Source organism: Moschus berezovskii, chromosome 10, assembly GCF_049115385.1.
Source record: "Moschus berezovskii isolate FMDL1 chromosome 10, NW_MosBer_1.0, whole genome shotgun sequence".
Taxonomy (NCBI): Eukaryota; Metazoa; Chordata; class Mammalia; order Artiodactyla; family Moschidae; genus Moschus; species Moschus berezovskii.
The window spans coordinates 103,916,993-103,935,575 of NC_142469.1; the positions used below are offsets into that span (position 1 = coordinate 103,916,993).

At 46.0% G+C, this 18,583-nt stretch overlaps 1 protein-coding gene across 2 annotated transcripts in view; it reads right to left on the reverse strand.

The window, feature by feature from the left end:
- The window catches only part of AGPAT4 (1-acylglycerol-3-phosphate O-acyltransferase 4), a 134,385-nt gene that overhangs the window by 76,499 nt on the left and 39,303 nt on the right, over nt 1-18,583 (reverse strand). For both annotated transcript variants that reach the window (XM_088840886.1, XM_088840887.1), the window contains exon 2: nt 4,441-4,704. In XM_088840886.1, the coding sequence (XP_088697012.1) occupies nt 4,441-4,618 (178 nt within the window). In that variant the 5' untranslated portion in view covers nt 4,619-4,704. The remainder of the gene's footprint in view (nt 1-4,440; nt 4,705-18,583) is intronic.

The following is an 18,583-nucleotide window of genomic DNA, read 5'->3' on the forward strand; positions in this document are numbered from 1 at the left end:
TTCTCTTCAGTTACAAGTCAGTTTCTGACCTCTCCTGCTGCCTCTGTCCTGCCCTGAAAGGTTGTTCCCTTTTCTGTACCATGGTAGGTGCTTCAATACTATAAACAGTATCAGAGTAAAATGAATGACTAACAAATTTGCATGACTGCATTGAGTGGGTGGCTGCAACCCAATGGGCCATAGACAGGAAGATTAAAGATATATTTTTTGTAACTGTAACTTTATGATCTTATGAACATGCTCAAGACATTTATGTAAAATATTAAAACCCAAGACACAGTAGCTCTAGCACACGCCACATTCGAAATAGTATCAGACATATCTGCCAGTTCTGAGTCAGTGCAACATTACAAATGAGGATGTAGCTATTATTCTTTTTCTCATAAGATCGTATCTTGAAGTTTCAAAAATAGCTCATTGGATCAGTAGTAATCCATCTGGATAACTGTATGCAGTTTGTATTATTTTGATTCAAATTAAAATCTTGAATGATTGCTTCATTGAAACGGTTCCAAAACGATATCCATAACTTTGAAATTTGTGGCATAATCGAAGGTAGCTGAGATATTTTAATCACTTCATTTGAAAAAGTTCATTGAAAAAAATATATTCACACTCATATATGTAATTGGTAATGATACACACAGCATTTTGTGCTATTGAGAACAGGTATAGAATCTGGTCAATCAACACCAAACTCATCTCCAGACATCCCAGTACTCAGATTAACCTTGAATTATTTTCATTTTTTAAATTCTGGCCAGCTGAATTAGTCATGTTTAAAATAGTCTAGTATAATCACACACACACACACATACACACACAGAGACATGAATGTAAAAATAAAACTGGAGAAATCCGAATAAGGTTGGTGGACTGTGTCAATGTCAGTTTTCTTATTGGCATGTTATACTGTAGACATGCAAGACGTCAACATTGGGGGAAACTGGCTGAAGGGTGTATGGGATTTATCTGTATTGTTTCTTACGATCATATGTGCACCAATTATCTCCAAATGTTAAAGAAAAGAACCAAGAAGGACAAACAATATATTATACCAGCATTTAGCTTTAAAAAGTATGTGTTTAGTTCAGTTGCTCAGTTGTGTCTGACTCTTTGTGACCCCAAGGACTGCAGCATGCCAGGCCTCCCTGTCTATCACCAACTCCAGGAGTTCACCCAAAACCATGTCTACTGAGTCAGTGATGCCATCCAGCCATTTCATCCTCTGTCGTCCCCTTCTCCTCCTGCCCTCAATCTTTTCCCTGCCCTCAATCAGGGTCTTTTCAAATGAGTCAGCTCATCCCATCAGGTGGCCAAAGTATTGGAGTTTCAGCTTCAACATCTGTTCTTCCAATGAACACCCAGGACTGATCTCCTTTAGGATGGTCTGGTTGGATCTCCTTGTAATCCAAGGGACTCTCAAGAGTTTTCTCCAATGCCACAGTTCAAAAGCATTGATTCTTCGGTGATCAGCTTTCTTCACAGTCCAACTCTCACATCCATACCTGACTACTGAAAAACCATAGCCTTGACTAGACCTTTGGTGACAAAGTCACATCTCTGCTTTTTAATATGCTGTCTAGGTTGGTCATAACTTTCCTTCCAAGGAGTAAGCGTCTTTTAATTTCATGGCTGGAGTCACCATCTGCAGTGATTTTGGAGCCCCAAAACATAAAGTCAGCCCCTGTTTCCACTGTTTCCCCATCTATTTGCCATGAAGTGATGGGACCGGATGCCATGATCTTAGTTTTCTAGATGTTGAGCTTCAAGGCAACTTTTTCACTCTCCTCTTTCACTTTCATCAAGAGGCTCTTTAGTTCCTCTTCACTTTCTGCCATAAGGGTGGTGTCACCTGCATATCTAAGGTTGTTGATATTTCTCTGGGCATCTTGATTCCAGCTTGTCCTTCTTCCAGCCCAGAGTTCCTCATGATGTACTCTGCATATAAGTTAAATAAGCAGGATGACAATATACAACCTTGACGTACTCCTTTCCCTATTTGGAACCAGTCTGTTGTTCCAAGTCCAGTTCTAACTGTTGCTTCCTGGCCTGCATAGAGATTTCTCAAGAGGCTGGTCAGGTGCTCTAGGATTCCCATCTCTTAAAGGATTTTCCACAGTTTATTGTGATCCACACAGTCAAAGGCTTTGGCATAGTCAATAAAGCAGAAATAGATGTTTTTCTGGAACTCTCTTGCTTTCTCTATGATCCAGCGGATGTTGGCAATATGATCTTTGGTTCCTCTGCTTTTTCTAAAACCGGATTGAACATCTGGAAGTTCATGGTTCATGTATTGCTGAAGCCTGGCTTGGAGAATTTTGAGCATTACTAGCGTGTGAGATGAGTGCAATTGTGCGGTAGTTTGAGCATTCTTTGGCATTGCCTTTCTTTGGGATTGGAATGAAGACTGACCTTTTCCAGTCCTGTGGCCAGCGCTGAGTTTTCCAAATTTGCTGGCATATAGAGGGAAGCACTTTCACAGCATCAGCTTTTAGGATTTGAAATAGTTCAACTGGAATTCCATCACTTCCACTAGCTTTGTTTGTAGTGATGCTTCCTAAGGCCCATTTGACTTTGCATTCCAGGATGTTTGGCTCTAGGTGAGTGATCACACCATCGTGATTATCTGGGTCATGAAGATCTTCAGTGTATTCTTGCCACCTCTCTTTAATATCTTCTGCTTTTATTAGGTCCATACCATTTCTGTCCATTATTGAGCCCATCTCTGCATGAAAAGTTCCCTTGATATCTCCAATTTTCTTGAAGAGATCTCTAGTCTTTCCCATTCTATTGTTTTCCTCTATTTCTTCGCATTGATCACTGAGGAAGGCTTTGTTATCTCTTCTTGCTATTCTTTGGAACTCTGCATTCAGATGCTGATATCTTTCCTTTTCTCCTTTGCTTTTCGCTTCTCTTCTTTTCACAGCTATTTGTAAGGCCTCCTCAGACAGCCATTTTGCCTTTTTGCATTTTTTTTTCTTGGGCATGGTCTTGATCCTTGTCTCCTGTACAGTGTCACGAACCTCCATCCATAGTTCATCAGGCACTCGGTCTATCAGATCTACTCCCTTAAATCTATTTCTCACTTCCACTGTAAAATCGTAAGGGATTTGATTTAGGTCATACCTGAATGGTCTAGTGGTTTTCCCTACTTTCTTCAGTTTAGACCTGAATTTGGCAATAAGGAGTTCATAATCTGAGCTATATGTATGTCTTACATATCTATACATATACAGACCCACCTGCCTACATGTACAAACATAAGAGCCATGCATACATATGTTTTTCCTTATAGAAATAACATATGTATACATAGACTCCAAAACCACTGCAGATGCTGATTGCAGCCAGGAAATTAAAAGACACTTACTCCTTGGAAGGAAATTTGTGACCAACCTAGATAGCATATTAAAAAGCAGAGACATTACTTTGCCAACAAAGGTCCGTCTAGTCAAGGCTATGGTTTTTCCCGTGGTCATGTATGGATGTGAGAGTTGGACTGTGAAGAAAGCTGATCGCCGAAGAATTGATACTTTTGAACTGTGGTGTTGGAGAAGACTCTTGAGAGTCCCTTGGACTGCAAGGAGATCCAACCAGTCCATTCTAGAGGAGATCAATCCTGGGTGTTCACTGGAAGGACTGATGCTAAAGCTGAAACTGCAATACTTTGGCCACCTCATGCGACAAGTTGACTCACTGGAAAAGTCTCTGATGCTGGGAAGGATTGGGGGTGGGAGGAGAAGGGGACGACAGAGAATGAGATGGCTGGATGGCATCACTGACTCGATGGACATGAGTTTGAGTGAACTCTGGGAGTTGGTGATGGACAGGGAGGCCTGGCGTGCTGTGATTCATGGGGTCACGAGTCGGACACGACTGAGCGAGTGAACTGAACTGAACTGATATGCTATTTCTGTAAGGATAGCTAAGAAATCACTGACACTAACTCATTGGAAAAGACCCTGATGCTGGGAAAGATTGAGGGCAGGAGGATGAGATGACAGGGGATGAGATGGTTGGACAGTATCATCAACTCAATCAACATGAATTTGAGCAAACTGTGGGAAATGGTGACCAACAGGGAAGCCTGGCGGGCTGCAGTCCATGGGGTCACAAAGAGTCGGACACAACTGAGTGACTGAACAACAACATGGATTGTTTTTGAGGAGGAAACCTAAAGAAACAGAATGTTTATTTGCTTTCCATAGGATAGCCCTCCGTGTCTGTTGAATTTTGGCATTTGGCGGTGCCGTTGGCATTACTCATTTAAAAAATAGCTTGAGAGTGAGGACAAAAATAGACCTTTTGCATTTTGTCAAAAACGCAAACAAACAGAAATAAACAACACACCTGAGCATGCACTGCAAGCTTAGTAACCTACATAGAAAGTCCCAACAGTAACACCCACATGCACAGAACAGAAGGGAATGCTCTTACGGCTAGAGATGCAGTAGGACAGCCGGCAGTTGATCTTCCGGAAGAGCTGCTTGTTAACAGGCCAGAGAAGGAGCGTGAAGAGCTGAACGGTGTTGATGATGAGCCCCGAGGCAATGAAGACGTAGCAGAAGATGAGGTGGCAGAGGAAGTGCGACTTCAGCAAGGCGGCGAGGTCCATGCTGGGGGCGTGCTCCTCGCCCAGACAGAGAACACCCACTGCGGAACACGGCCAGCGGGGCAGGAGGCTGGGGCTCAGGAACGCACCTGAAACACACACCGATGCCAAACGTTAGGAAAAATATTACTGTGCTCTTAGAGGTGGGGGGGAAAACACTCAGAAGACAAATATACTCTCAACATTACACTGTACAGGCGTGGATTTCTTTTTTATTTTGCAAACATTTATATAGTGCTTCCTTTACCTGGGGCACAGTTTCAACCCTTTAAAAGAATATTGTTGTTGTTGTTGAGTCGCTCAGTCGTGTCCGACTCTTTGCGACCCCATAGACTGCAGCCTACCAGACTTCCCTGTCCGTCACCAACTCCTGGAGTTTGCTCAAATTCAGTTCCATTGAATTGGTGATGCTATCTAACCATCTTGTCCTCTGTCATCCCCTTCTCCTCCTGCCTTCAATTTTTCCCAGCATCAGTCTTAAAAAGAACAGTTCCTCTGATCATCCTACACCTGTTGCTGCTGCTGCTGCTGCTGCGTCGTCACTTCAATCGTGTCCGACTCTGCGTGACCCCATAGACAGAAGCCCACTAGGGTCCCCTGTCCCCGGGACTCTCCAGGCAAGAACACTGGAGTGGGTTGCCATTTCCTTCTCCAATGCCTACACCTGTTAGGCAGGGACTATTGTTACTTAAATTGAAGAAAGTAGGGAAAACCACTAGACCTTTCAGATATGACCTAAATCAAATCCCTTATCATTATACAGTGGAAGTAAGAAATAGATTTAAGTGACTAGATCTGATAGAGTGCCTGATGAACTCTGGATGGAGGTTCATGACATTGTACAGAAGACAGGGACCAAGACCATCCCCGTGGAAAAGAAATGCAAAAAAGCAAAATGGCTGTCTGAGGAGGCCTTACAAATAGCTGTGAGAAGAAGAGAAGCGAAAAGCAAAGGAGAAAAGGAAAGATATAAGCATCTGAATGCAGAGTTCCAAAGAATAGCAAGGAGAGATAAGAAAGCCTTCCTCAGCGATCAATGCAAAGAAATAGAGGAAAACAACAGAATAGGAAAAACAAGAGATATTTTCAAGAAAATTAAAGATATCAAGGGAACATTTCATGCAAAGATGAGCTCGATAAAGGACAGAAATGGTATGGACCTAACAGAAGCAGAAGATATTAAGAAGAGGTGGCAAGAATACACAGAAGAACTGTACAAAAAAGATCTTCACGATGAAGATAATCACGATGGCGTGATCACTCACCTGGAGCTAGACATCTTGGAATGTGAAGTCAAGTGGGCCTTAGAGAGCATCACTACGAACAAAGCTAGTGGAGGTGATGGAATTCCAATTGAGCTATTTCAAATCCTGAAAGATGATGCTGTGAAAGTGCTGCACTCAATATGCCAGCAAATTTGGAAAACTCAGCAGTGGCCACAGGACTGGAAAAGGTCAGTCTTCATTCCAATCCCAAACAAAGGGAATGCAAAAGAATGCTCAAACTACCGCACAATTGCACTCATCTCACACGCTAGTAAAGTCATGCTCAAAATTCTCCAAGCCAGGCTTCAGCGATATGTGAACCGTGAACTTCCAGATGTTCAAGCAGGTTTTAGAAAAGGCAGAGGAACCAGAGATCAAATAGCCAACATCCTCTGGATCATGGAGAAAGCAAGAGAGTTCCAGAAAAACATCTATTTCTGCTTCATTGACTATGCCAAAGCCTTTGACTGTGTGGATCACAATAAACTGTGGAACATTCTGAAAGAGATGGGAATCCCAGACCACCTGACCTGCCTCTTGAGAAACCTGTATGCAGGTCAGGAAGCAACAGTTAGAACTGGACATGGAACAACTGGTTCCAAATAGGAAAAGGAGTGCGTCAAGGTTGTATATTGTCACCCTGCTTATTTAACTTATATGCAGAGTACATCATGAGGAACGCTGGGCTGGAAGAAGCACAAACTGGAATCAAGATTGCCGGGAGAAATATCAATAACCTCAGATATGCAGATGACACTACCCTTATGGCAGAAAGTGAAGAGGAACTCAAAAGCCTCTTGATGAAAGTGAAAGAGGAGAGTGAAAAGTTTGGCTTGAAGCTCAACATTCAGAAAATGAAGATCATGGCATCTGGTCCCATCACTTCACGGGAAATAGATGGGGAAACAGTGGAAATGGTGTCAGACTTTATATTTTGGGGCTCCAAAATTACTGCAGATGCTGATTGCAGCCATGAAATTAAAAGACACTTACTCCTTGGAAGGAAAGTTATGACCGACCTAGATAGTATATTAAAAAGCAGAGACATTACTTTGCCAACCAAGGTCCGTCTAGTCAAGGCTATGGTTTTTCCCGTGGTTATGTATGGATGTGAGAGTTGGACTGTGAAGAAACCTGATTGCCGAAGAATTGATGCTTTTGAACTGTGGTGTTGGAGAAGACTCTTGAGAGTCCCTTGGATTGCAAAGAGATCCAATCAGTCTATTCTAGAGGAGATCAATGCTGGGTGTTCATTGGAAGGACTGATGCTAAAGCTGAAACTCCAATACTTTGACTACCTCATGCGACGAGTTGACTCAGTGCAAAAGAGTCTGATGCTGGGAGGGATTGGGGGTGGGAGGAGAAGGGGACGACAGAGAATGAGATGGCTGGATGGCATCACTGACTCGATGGACATGAGTTTGAGTGAACTCCGGGAGTTGGTGATGGACAGGGAGGCCTGGTGTGCTGTGATTCATGGGGTCACAAAGAGTCGGACACGATGAGCGACTGAACTGAACTGAACTGATTGTTACAGAGAAGGAAATGAGGTCCAGAGACGTTAAGCAGCAGCGCCCATCACTAAGGAGAACCTGAGGACCAGAGTCTGCATCTCCAGGGTTTCCTGCCCGCCTGAGACTCCCCTTCCCTCCACTCCTCATCTCCAGATCTCGGCCCAAACATCCCTTCTTCTGGTGAGCCCTCCCTGCACGCACGCCTGCCCTGGGGAGAGTGGGGGCCACTCCCGGGGTGGTGCTGGGGGTGGGGGTGGGGCGGGTGGCACCCCCTGTCGTTACAGTGTTACTAGTTCAACTGTTGGCCTTCTGACCCTGGACGGCCCCTTCTCCGGGGCACACAACTGTCCTGAAGATCATCACCATCTCTCCAAACCTTGGAGCAGTCACTGGTGCAGAACAGGAGCTTAATTTTAAAAATACATATAGGGACATCTCTGGAGGTCCATAGGGCTTCCCTGATAGCTCAGTTGGTAAAGAATCCATCTGCAATGCAGGAGACCCCAGTTTGATTCCTGGATAGGGAAGATCTGCTGGAGAAGGGATAGGCTACCCACTCCAATATTCTTGGGCTTCCCTGGTGGCTCAGCTGCTAAAGAAACCGCCTGCAATGCAGGAGACCTGGATTCGATCCCTGGGGGGAAGATCCCCTGGAGAAGGGAAAGACTACCCACTCCAGTATTCTGGCCCGGAGAATTCCGTGGACTGTATAGTCCATGGGGTCGCAAAGAGTTGGACACGACTGAGCGACTTTCACTTTCACTGGTGGTCCATTGGTTAAGACTCTGAGCTTCCACTGCAGGGGGAGCAGGTTAGATCCCTGGTCAGGGAACTAAGATCCCACATGCCAAACAGCCAAAAAAAAAGGAAACAAGAAAAATAGTTTCTTGAATTGAATAAAAATGAAATACAATGTATCAACTTAAAAATTATGAAATATACATATATATATGTGATTCATGGGGTCGCGGAGAGTCGGACACGACTGAGCGACTGAACTGAACTGAGGGAGGCCTGGCGTGCTGTGATTCATGGGGTCGCGGAGAGTCGGACACGACTGAGCGACTGAACTGAACTGATATATATATATCTGTGGAATGACTTAATGAAGGTTAAACAGAGATCACCTTTGAGATGTCGGTAAATACAAATAACCAACTCTGAAGGCAAGAGAACCACCCTACCGCACTCCTGATGTGCACACACACACATACACACACGCACGCTTAAGAGCTCTAAAATCGAACAGAAACTCAAAACATGCACAACAGCCAGACTCACAGTCCTGTCATCAGTCTCCAGCTCCTGAAGAGAAAAATGAACTAACTGTTCAGGTAAAGTCATGACCCACCTAGACAGCATACTGAAAAGCAGAGACATTACTCTGCTGTAATGTTCTGTCTAGTCAAGGCTATGGTTTTTCCCGTAGTCATGTATGGATGTGAGAGTTGGACTGTAAAGAAAGCTGAGTGCCGACGAATTAATGCTTTTGAACCGTGGTGTTGGAGAAGACTCTTGAGAGTCCCTTGGACTGCAAGGAGATCCAACCAGTCCATCCTAAAGGAGATCAGTCCTGGGTGTTCATTGGAAGGACTGATGTTGAAGCTGAAACTCTAATACTTTGGCCACCTGATGTGAAGAGCTGACTCATTGGAAAAGATCCTGATGCTGGGAAAGACTGAAGGCAGGAGGAGAAGGGGACGACAGAGGATGAGATGGCTGGATGGCATCATCGACTCGATGGACATGAGTTTGGGTGAACTCTGGGAGTTGGTGATGGACAGGGAGGCCTGGCGTGCTGCGGTTCATGGGTTCGCAAAGAATCAGACATGACTGAGTGACTGAACTGAACTGAACTGAAGCAAATAAAGCCTTTATGGAACAGCCTAAAGACAGGAGGTTGAAATACTCTGACAGAGAAAAGATAAGCTGAGGACAGCTGAAAACAAACATCACGCACAGCAGACTTGCTCCTCCTGGAACCAGGACACAACTGCAAACCGCCCCAAGAAGTGCTGAGATTACAGACTGAACTTTCTAAGAGTTAGGAGAGCCTAGACTTCATTACAACCTTTACTAATACAATTCCTCCCCAAAATCCATTTGACAGTATCACATATATGAGCTCATTTTAAGCCTCAGATGAATCCCATGAGTAGTATTATCATCCCATTTTTTGGAGTAAGAAACTGAGACGCCCCATAGCTTGGGCGATTTGCCTGAAGTTGCCACAGTCAGTAACGAATCTTCAGATTCAGGTGGACCTCCGAGCTCTTTTGCTTCCAGCACTCCGGGCAGTTTTGTTCCTGGGGAAGTGAGGCGGGGGCTTCTCTTGGGCTCAGAACTCCTCTCTGCAGAGCAGCCCAGAAATGAGCCCGGGGCAAAACCAGTGCTACCTTCACAGAGGTTCTCAATCCCAAACTACGCAGAGAGTGGGCGCATGGGGCTCACTTCCATGTCTCCTAGGCGGTTTTTTCTTCAAATTCTTGGCTGCGCTGGGTCGTTACCGCTTTGCCCTGGCTTTCTCTAACTGCAGCGAGCAGAGGTGACTCTCTAGTTGCAGCCCACCGGCTTCTCCCTGCGCTGGTTTCTCGTTGCAGAGCATGGGTTCTAGGCTGCAGGCTCAGTAATTGTGGTGCATGGGCTTGTGTAGCCCCAAGACACGTGGGATCCTCTCGGACCGGGGACTGACCCACGTTCCCTGCATAGGCAGGCAGAGTCTAAACCACTGGACCACCAAGGAAGACCCCTGGGCTGGTTTTGAGGACAGTCTTGGGCAGAAGGACAGTCACAAGGTGCTTTCCTATAAAGCATTACCCTTGCTTAGACTATTTGGAAGGCAGGCTCTGATTCTGGTATGTTTCTGAGAGGAGGGAAATCGAAAGCACTGTTAGCCTGACTTCCCTGAAGTCAGCTCAGCTCAGCTCAGCTGAGGCCTCCATCTCCCCAGAAGCCCTGCTCTCTGGCACAAAGCCAGGACCCCGCAGAGGCTGGACTCCACCCATAGACACCTCCAAGCTGTCAAACTCTTCACCTGGTTACAACACACCCAGCGTCTCTCGAAGGAACAGACCTTAAGCTGCCAGCTCCCTCTCAATGCACTTGACTTTCAGGAGCTCATGAACAGGAGTGATGGACGTTGGTTACAGTTTGGAAGCAGCTACTGTTCGAGGTTGAATATCCTCCTGCTTTATTCATTGCCCTTGGATTAGCCACTAAAAGCTCCCAGACAGCCTGGGCCAGAAGAAGTCTGATTCTTCACCGAGTTTCTGGGACCTAGTGTTTGGAGAGTATTTGACAAATCCTTCGCTTTGTTGATTTAACACTTAGAAAGGGAAGTCAGCTGACACTGAAAATGCGAGGGATTAAATGCTGCCTTCTTCAGTTTCCAGGCAGAGTAGGGTATAACGAAGAAAAGTGAGATTGTTTTTCTTTATAAAAGTCCAAGGACCAGCATGCCCTTTCGTAAAATCCTTGCTAGCCCTGCAGGAACCAGGGTCTCTAACACAATGTCGGCGATGCTTAGGAAGCGTGAACGAGGCATGAGGGGATCACAGACAGACAGACCGTGGACGGCATGCTTCTGCCCTGAATCCTTTCCTAGACTGGTGTGGGCTTCGGGTTTGAAGCTCTGTTATACTTCTTACTGGTCATGTATCCTCAGGTGAATTAACTTTTCTGAATCTCAGCTTTACGCGCTACAAAAGAACAGTAAATTGCACCCAAAATTCCAAGGAGGCTACTGATCTTTGTAAACTTCAGCTGATGCTCAGATTTTTATTCAGGAGCAAAACCCACAAAAATATTGAAGGAATTTTATGATGAAGAGTAAGGTAAGTCGTGCTATGAGAACTTTCCTGGTGGTCCAGTGGTTAAGAATCCTCCTGGAGACAGGTGGACTCAGGTTCGACCCCTGATCTGGGAAGATCCCACATCCCGTGAAGCAACTAAGCTGGCATGACACAACTACTGAGCCCAAGTGCCTTAGAGTCTGTGCTCCACAGCAAGAGAAGCCACCACAATGCAAAGCCCACACACTGCCACAAGAGTGTAAACCCACGCTCACCCCAACTAGAAAAAAGCCTGTGCAGCAATAAAGACCCAGCACAGCCAAAAACAAAAAGTAAATAAACTAAACAAAATTATTAAAACAAACAAAAAGAGAAGTGCTGTGAGTTGGTAAAACAATTGACTTTAGCCTTAGGGCTCATTAATAAAAGAGAGACAAGGCTAAATTACTTGGGCGGGGGGTGTCTAGTGGGTGAACATGTGTTGTATGTCTTAAGCTTATTCCACTCTGAAGTTGGAGGGAGGGGACCCTCCTACCCTTCTTCACTGGAGGCGAGCTTTCTCTCTACTGAAATTTGCCAATTTAGTGGCATGCTGAGGATGGCAAAGAACCTGCCCAAATGCAGGAAACCCAGGTTCCACCCCTGGGTCAGGAAGATCCCCTGGAAAAAGGAATGGCAACTCACTCCAGGATTCTTGCCTGGAAAATTTCATGAACAGAGGAGCCTGGCGGCCTACTTTCCCAGGGTTGCAAAGAGTAAGAGACACGACAGAGCACCTAACAGTTGAGAATGGAGACCCGTGATGAAAAAGGTAAAGAGAAAATGTTTTCAAGTTCTTTACCATTTCCCCTGATTTTCAGTGAAAGGGTTATGAGTGGTTTCTCTTTTCTTCCTGGTGTTTATTGTTCTTTTCCTTGATGAGATCCTCCCCTCTCCAGGGCACAGAGCCCAGTGGACGCATTTCCCAGCATCCCTGCTGATGGTTAGATGTAGTCAGTGGATAGAGCTCCCAGGGTGATGGAGCTGGTACCTGCCAGCAAGAGGAAGGGCTACAGGGTGGGCTCGCCCATCAGGTGAGTGGAAAGGTGGAAATCCAACCCATCAACCAGAGAAGTTCTGGAACGCGCAGGCAATCGGAGACCGCCTGGACTCCAAGCACTGTGATGGTGAGGGTGGTACAGGCCAGCAGCTGGAGGGGAAGGGTCTTTGCAGGAACATTTGAATCAGGCAGCTCTGGCCCAAAACCCGGGCTCAGCCACCTTCCAGCTCCATCTGCTACTGAACTTCCACAGCCCCCGGCTTCTTCCTCTGTGAAATCAGAGCAATACCTCCAACACGAGGTTGCTGGAAAGCTCAAGTATAAGAAAGCCTGGGAGCCGTAACTACTGAAGCCCACACACCTTAGAGCCTGTGCTCCTCAACAAGAGAAGACATCACGATGAGAAGCCTGAGCGCCGCAACGAAGAGAAGCCCCCACTCGCTGCAACTAGAGAAAGCCTACACAAAGGAACAAAGACTCAGTGCAGCCAAAAATACATTAAATAAATGAATAATCCTTTTTAAAAAAGAAGAGAAAAGAAAGAGGCAAAGAGGGAGCAGCTAAGATGCACTGCTTTGGGATCCTTGGGAAAGCCAAGGAGATACAAATCAGTTTTCCTTCTCACTCCATGTCTAGATCCTGATGTTTTCCTTCATTTTCTGTGAAGTACGTTAGAACATTTCCTCCCCCGTTTGTTTTCACTCTAACCTGTCCTTTACTGCTAGTGACTCTGAAATGGGGAGTAGTACATTCACCAAAACTCACGTGGATGGTACCCTCTTAACTAGGCAAAGTCTTGGCACAGCGTGGGGATGATGAAGTGGATTTCAGAATAAGGAGAAGTGCCAGTCAGCAGGATGCTTTCATTAGCCTTGTGTTTCCCACGCAGATTTCCACCCTGAAACCATACAGCACAGAGAAGCGGGCGTACAAACACAGCAAAGCTTTGCTTCCTGGAACTCCTGCAGGGCGAGGGGTGGGAATACAGACAGCATCACGTGCTGCCCACCCGCCATCCGTGGAAGAATCTATAAAAGCAGCTCAGAATCTCATCACCAGAGAACTCCAGCTGCACCCTTCTGTAAAGATGCACATCGAGCTTCAGCGTAAAGCATCAAGTTTGACAACGAATAGGAGGACTTGAGTTACACTTGAGTTAAGATTTAAGTCTCTGCCCTGGTCAATACTCTGCAACTATTAAATAAGCATGAACTTCAGACACACTCAGGAAGAGACTAAACTGGAAACGGGATGAACTCTCTCACTAGCTTGTTTTTAAAGATGTTGTTTGGCTTTTTTGCACCCGTACATGACAGAACTAAACCAGGTCAGGGTTTCTGAAGAAGCCAAAGCTTCCTTCCAAAGAAATCACTCCAAGTGGAATTGCTGTGATGCTCGTGATCAATTTAGTGTCTTCACTGGAATCTTAACCCCTATTTAGGCTGTTTTAATCCCAAACACCAGAATACTGTTCACAAAACAGAAAAGAAACCGAAGAAATGCTAATTGAAACAATACTATTTTTTATATTCCAAACTAAAATGGATAATACGCCACTTTAAATGAGACGAGGTAAATCGGGACCCATTCTCGGCGTGAGAACAGCCACTGCAGCTTTCAGAAAGCGATGCGACAGACACAGAATGATCTCAGCGTCTTCACCACCTGATGTCGTAAACCAACCTCTGACAACCTCTCTCAAGGATAAAATTAGCTTTCAGAAAATTCTCTCTGCACCAAGATATTCAACCAGTTTCATTTAGAGGCACCCAAAATTAGAAACCACTTACATTTCTGACAGGAGGAAACAATCAAGTGAACTATGGGAAACCACACAATCGAAAGAAGAACGTCGTGGTAGAATAGGCTTGGAGTAAGACGCAGACGAGGGCGGCAGAGGATGAGGTGGCCGGGTGGCATCACCAGTGCAATGGACATGAACTTGGGCAAACTTCAGGAGACGGGGAGGGACAGGGAGGCCTGCAGAGCTGCAGTCCACAGGGTCGCAAAGAACCGGACACGACTGGACGACGGAACAACAGCAACGTGGACACGTTTCTGTTATGATATTAAGAGAGGAAGGCCACCACGTTATACACGGAAATAGTCACAACTCTAAAACACACTGTGTGTGTTAGTCGCTCAGTTGTGTCCGACGCTTTCTGACCCCATGGAATATAGCCCGCCAAGCTCCTCTGTCCACGGGATTCTCCAGGCAAGAATACTGGAGTGGGTAGCCATTCCCTTCCTCAGAGGATCTTCCCAACTCAGGAATCGAACCCGCATGTCCTGCATTGCAGGCAGATTCTTTACCGCCTGAGCCACCAGGGAAGCCCTCTAAAAACAGCACCAGCAGTTATTTTTGTGGGTGTGTTCCTGGACCCGTACTTGGGGTCTGGAAGGCAGAAAATGTCCAGGGACAGGGTGCCTGCAGGAAAGGGATGCAGGTTCCGACCCAGGTGAGATGAGGGGTAGGGTGTTCCCGTCGCCCAGTTTTCAGACCTCAGGTTCTACCTTAGGTTAAATGCATTTAGCAAAAATCTCCAAGAGGGCAGCAACTGACTTCTGGCAGCCTGAGGCAGTCACTCAGCACTTCCTCTTGAGAAGCAAGGATAAATTTAGTTTTTGGATTCCTGGGAGTTACACTGGCCCACGGCCCAAAACAAAACTGAAGAGAAAGTGTTCTACCCTGACTCCAACTGTCTTGGGGACCATCTCTAACTAAAATATTCCTCAATTAAAAAATGATTACTGTCTAATGGGCTGGCAGAAGCCTCTATAAAATTAGCTTATTTAAAATTTGATGGATCAGTCCTTTGTCTACTATTCCTGTCCTCTCCATGAAGTCCATTAAAACAAACCGAACTCCAGAGAAGTCATAAATCATACTCAACTTTTTCATTTAATCCAATAATAAATAACCCTCAGTCTCTTTCCAGAATCTAATTTTAGGATAATAAAAACATAAGTCTGCAGAAAACTGAAGTTTCTAAGTTTAATAGTTGTTTCTGAGCAGCTTATAAGAGAAAAACAAATTCTAAAGAGTTTTAACTCTAATCCAAGGAAACCAGGGCTCAGCTAAACCCAGATGGATAACCTAGGTAACCTTTTCTGTTGCTCTGGCAGCTACAACGTTGAAATATCTGGAGTGAAATGTCAGGCCTCCTGAACAGTAACCAGTGCAGCAGTGTCAGTCTACTGGAAGTTTTATACACACATTATCTCAATAGTGAAAGTGAAGTTGCTCAGTCGTGTCTGACTCTGTGCGACCCCATAGACGGCAGCCTACCAGGCTCCTCCATCCATGGGATTTTCCAGGCAAGAGTACTGGAGTGGGTTGCCATTGCATTGTCTCAATAACTGTTGCCAAAACCCACTCTGGAAGGCACTGTTATCCCCATTTTACAGATAGAGAAGCTGAGGTTTAGTGAGACCGGTGAAAGACAGTGTCACTCAGTCGTGTCCTACTCTTTGTGACCCCGTGGACTATAGCCCCCCAGGCTCCTCTGTCCATTGAATTCTCCAGGCGAGAATACTGGAGTGGGTAGCCTTTCCCTTCTCTAGGGGATCGTCCCGACCCAGGGATCGAACCTGGATCTCTCCTACTTTGTAAGCAGATTCTTTACCATCTGAGCCCCAGGGAAGGCACGTGCAAAGGTCAAATAGGGGGTAAAGGTCTGAAACCCCAGCTCAGGTTAGGCACCTGCACTCCACATGCACTTGGCCTTATTTCATGGACTTGGTTCCATATTTCAGCTCCTTGTCCCCTGTCTGACAGTTGGGCTGATTGGGAGTTTCTGAGCCACTGCCCTACCAGTCAGTCCTGCAGAGCCCTGATTCACGCTTTCCTTCCAGTTGGAATGCCTGCCGTCTCCAAACCCCATCTGGCTCTCCCACTGTTCCTGGGAGCTAAGAGCTCTGACATAGCGGCATTGGGGCAGCTGGAGGGGGCTGGCACCTAACTGCGTCTCCAACAATCGAGAACGCGTGAACTACATTATAAGACACTCAGTCTAAAACACATTTCTAAATCATGTTCAATCCCTGGAAGTTTCAAAAAAATTTTATGACGTCCTGATACAACTCTCATATCACGAAACCCAAAACTGAAATGAGATGAAGAAAATTAATCTTCCAAGTAGGGAAACAGCCACATTTCTGCCTTGAGTCTATGCCAATCAATCATGAAAGCTTTTCAAAATGGAGGATGGGTGGAGGCTGAACGGAGACTCTTGTGATCTTCACACCCATATTGCTGCCACATGGCGTGGCTATCCGCTCAGTCACACACCTGTGAAGGCTGAAAATGTACGGAAACCGGAGGAGAGAAAGGGTAGGGAGATGGCCAGCGACCAGCTCTGGGCCCCCGGGAGCGGGTGTGAGGGCCGTGGATCACCAGTTGGCACCAGACATAAAAAAGAGAGCTTTGTTCAGTTTAGAAACCACCTCCTTCTGAGCCCTACCGTCACCACGGCAACGTGGTCAGGACAGCGGTCTCACCGCCCTGCCCACCTCTTTCCCTCCCACTCCGGCCGTGACAGAGCCGCTGGGCCAAGGCACCCAGCCCAAGGGGACCCTTGGCAGGCAGCTGCTGCGTCAACTCCATCCACCCACTGTGCGACTTTGGGAAACGAACTTGTCACCTCTGAGCCTCAGCTTCTGCATCTGTTTATTGGAGGCAATAATCCTGCCTCCAGGATCGCTGCCCCAGGAGATGCAGCAGCCAGCTTAGGTCGCCGGAGGGCGCTTCTGCGTGCCTGGGTCCCCTGTGTAACCATGCTGCCGGTCACATGCCCCCTCCTTCAGCCGCTTCCTGCCCCCCAGCCCCAAACCAGCTACCATCTTTTCTTACTAAACTTTCTGCTTGTGGCTCTCACGAGTCATTCCTTTTGCTTGTTTTCATGAGATTTTCCTCATTTGAATTTCTTTTTCAGACAGCCACACAATCCAGAAAGACTCTGGGCCCAAAGCAGACATGTAAGACCCCACCGAAGTCCATTCACCAGTTTTAATGCAGTCATTGTATCTCTGTTCCTGACCAAAGGAAGGTAGTTTCAGGGTCGTCAGCTCTGAGGCGCTCTTCATGATGATGGGTGCGAGCTAACTTGCTTCAGTCATGTCCTTATCTTTGCGACCTTCTGGTCTGTAGCCACCAGGCTCCTCTATCTGTGGGATTCTCCAGGAAAGAATACCAGGGTGGGTTGCCATGCCCTCCTCCAGGGGATCTTCCCCACCCAGAGACCGAACCCGCGTCTCTCATGTCGCCTGCATTGGCAGGCAGGTTCTGCAGCAATTCACCACCCGGGAAGCCCATAATGATGGGTAATACCTGTCAGTTCCCATAGAGACTGAATTAAAGAAATGAGCTGAGGAAGACAGTATGGAGGCGCCTCAAAAAAACTAAAGGTAGAGTTGCTATCTGATCCAGCAATCCCACTCCTGGGCATATAACCAGAGAAAACTACAATTTGAAAAGATATATGCACCCCTATGCTCATAGTGGCACTGTTCACAAAGGCAACTACCTAATGTCTGTCAACAGATGACGGCTAGAGATGTGGACATACATACACGGGGAAAACGAGACCGGGGGCTGACTGTGGCTCAGATCGTGACCTTCTTGTTGCCAAATTCAGACTGACATTGAAGAAAGTAGGGAAAACCACTAGACCATTCAGATATGACCTAAATCAAATCCCTGACGATTACACAGTGCAAGTGCCAAATAGATTCAAGCGATTAGATCTGATAGACAGAGTGCCTGAAGACCATGGTCAGAGGTTCGTGACACTGTTCAGGAGGTGGTGATCAAAACCACCGTCGAGGAAAAGGAAGGCAAAATGGCTCTCTGAGGAGTCCTCACAAATAGCTGAGAAAAGAACAGAAGAGAAAGGCAAAGGATAAAAGGAAAGATATACCCATCTGAATGCAGAGTTTCAAAGAGTAGCAAGGAGAGATAAGAAAGCTTTCCTCAGTGATCAGTGCAAAGAAATAGTGGAAAACAACAGAATGGGAAAGACTAGAGATCTCTTCAAGAAAATTGAAGATACCAAGGGTATATTTCATGCAAAGATGGGTACAATAAAGGACAGAAACCGTATGGACCTAACAGAAGCAGAAGATATCAAGAAGAGGCAGCAAGAATACACAGAAGAACTGTACACAAAGATCTTAATTACCCAGAGAATCACGATGGTGTGATCACTGACCTAGAGCCAGACATCCTGAAGTGTGAAGTCAAGTGGCCATTAGGAAGAATCACTATGAACAATGCTAGTGGAGGTGATGGAATTCCAGCTGAGCTATTTCAAATCCTAAACAATGATGCTGTGAAAGTGCTACACTCAATATACCAGCAA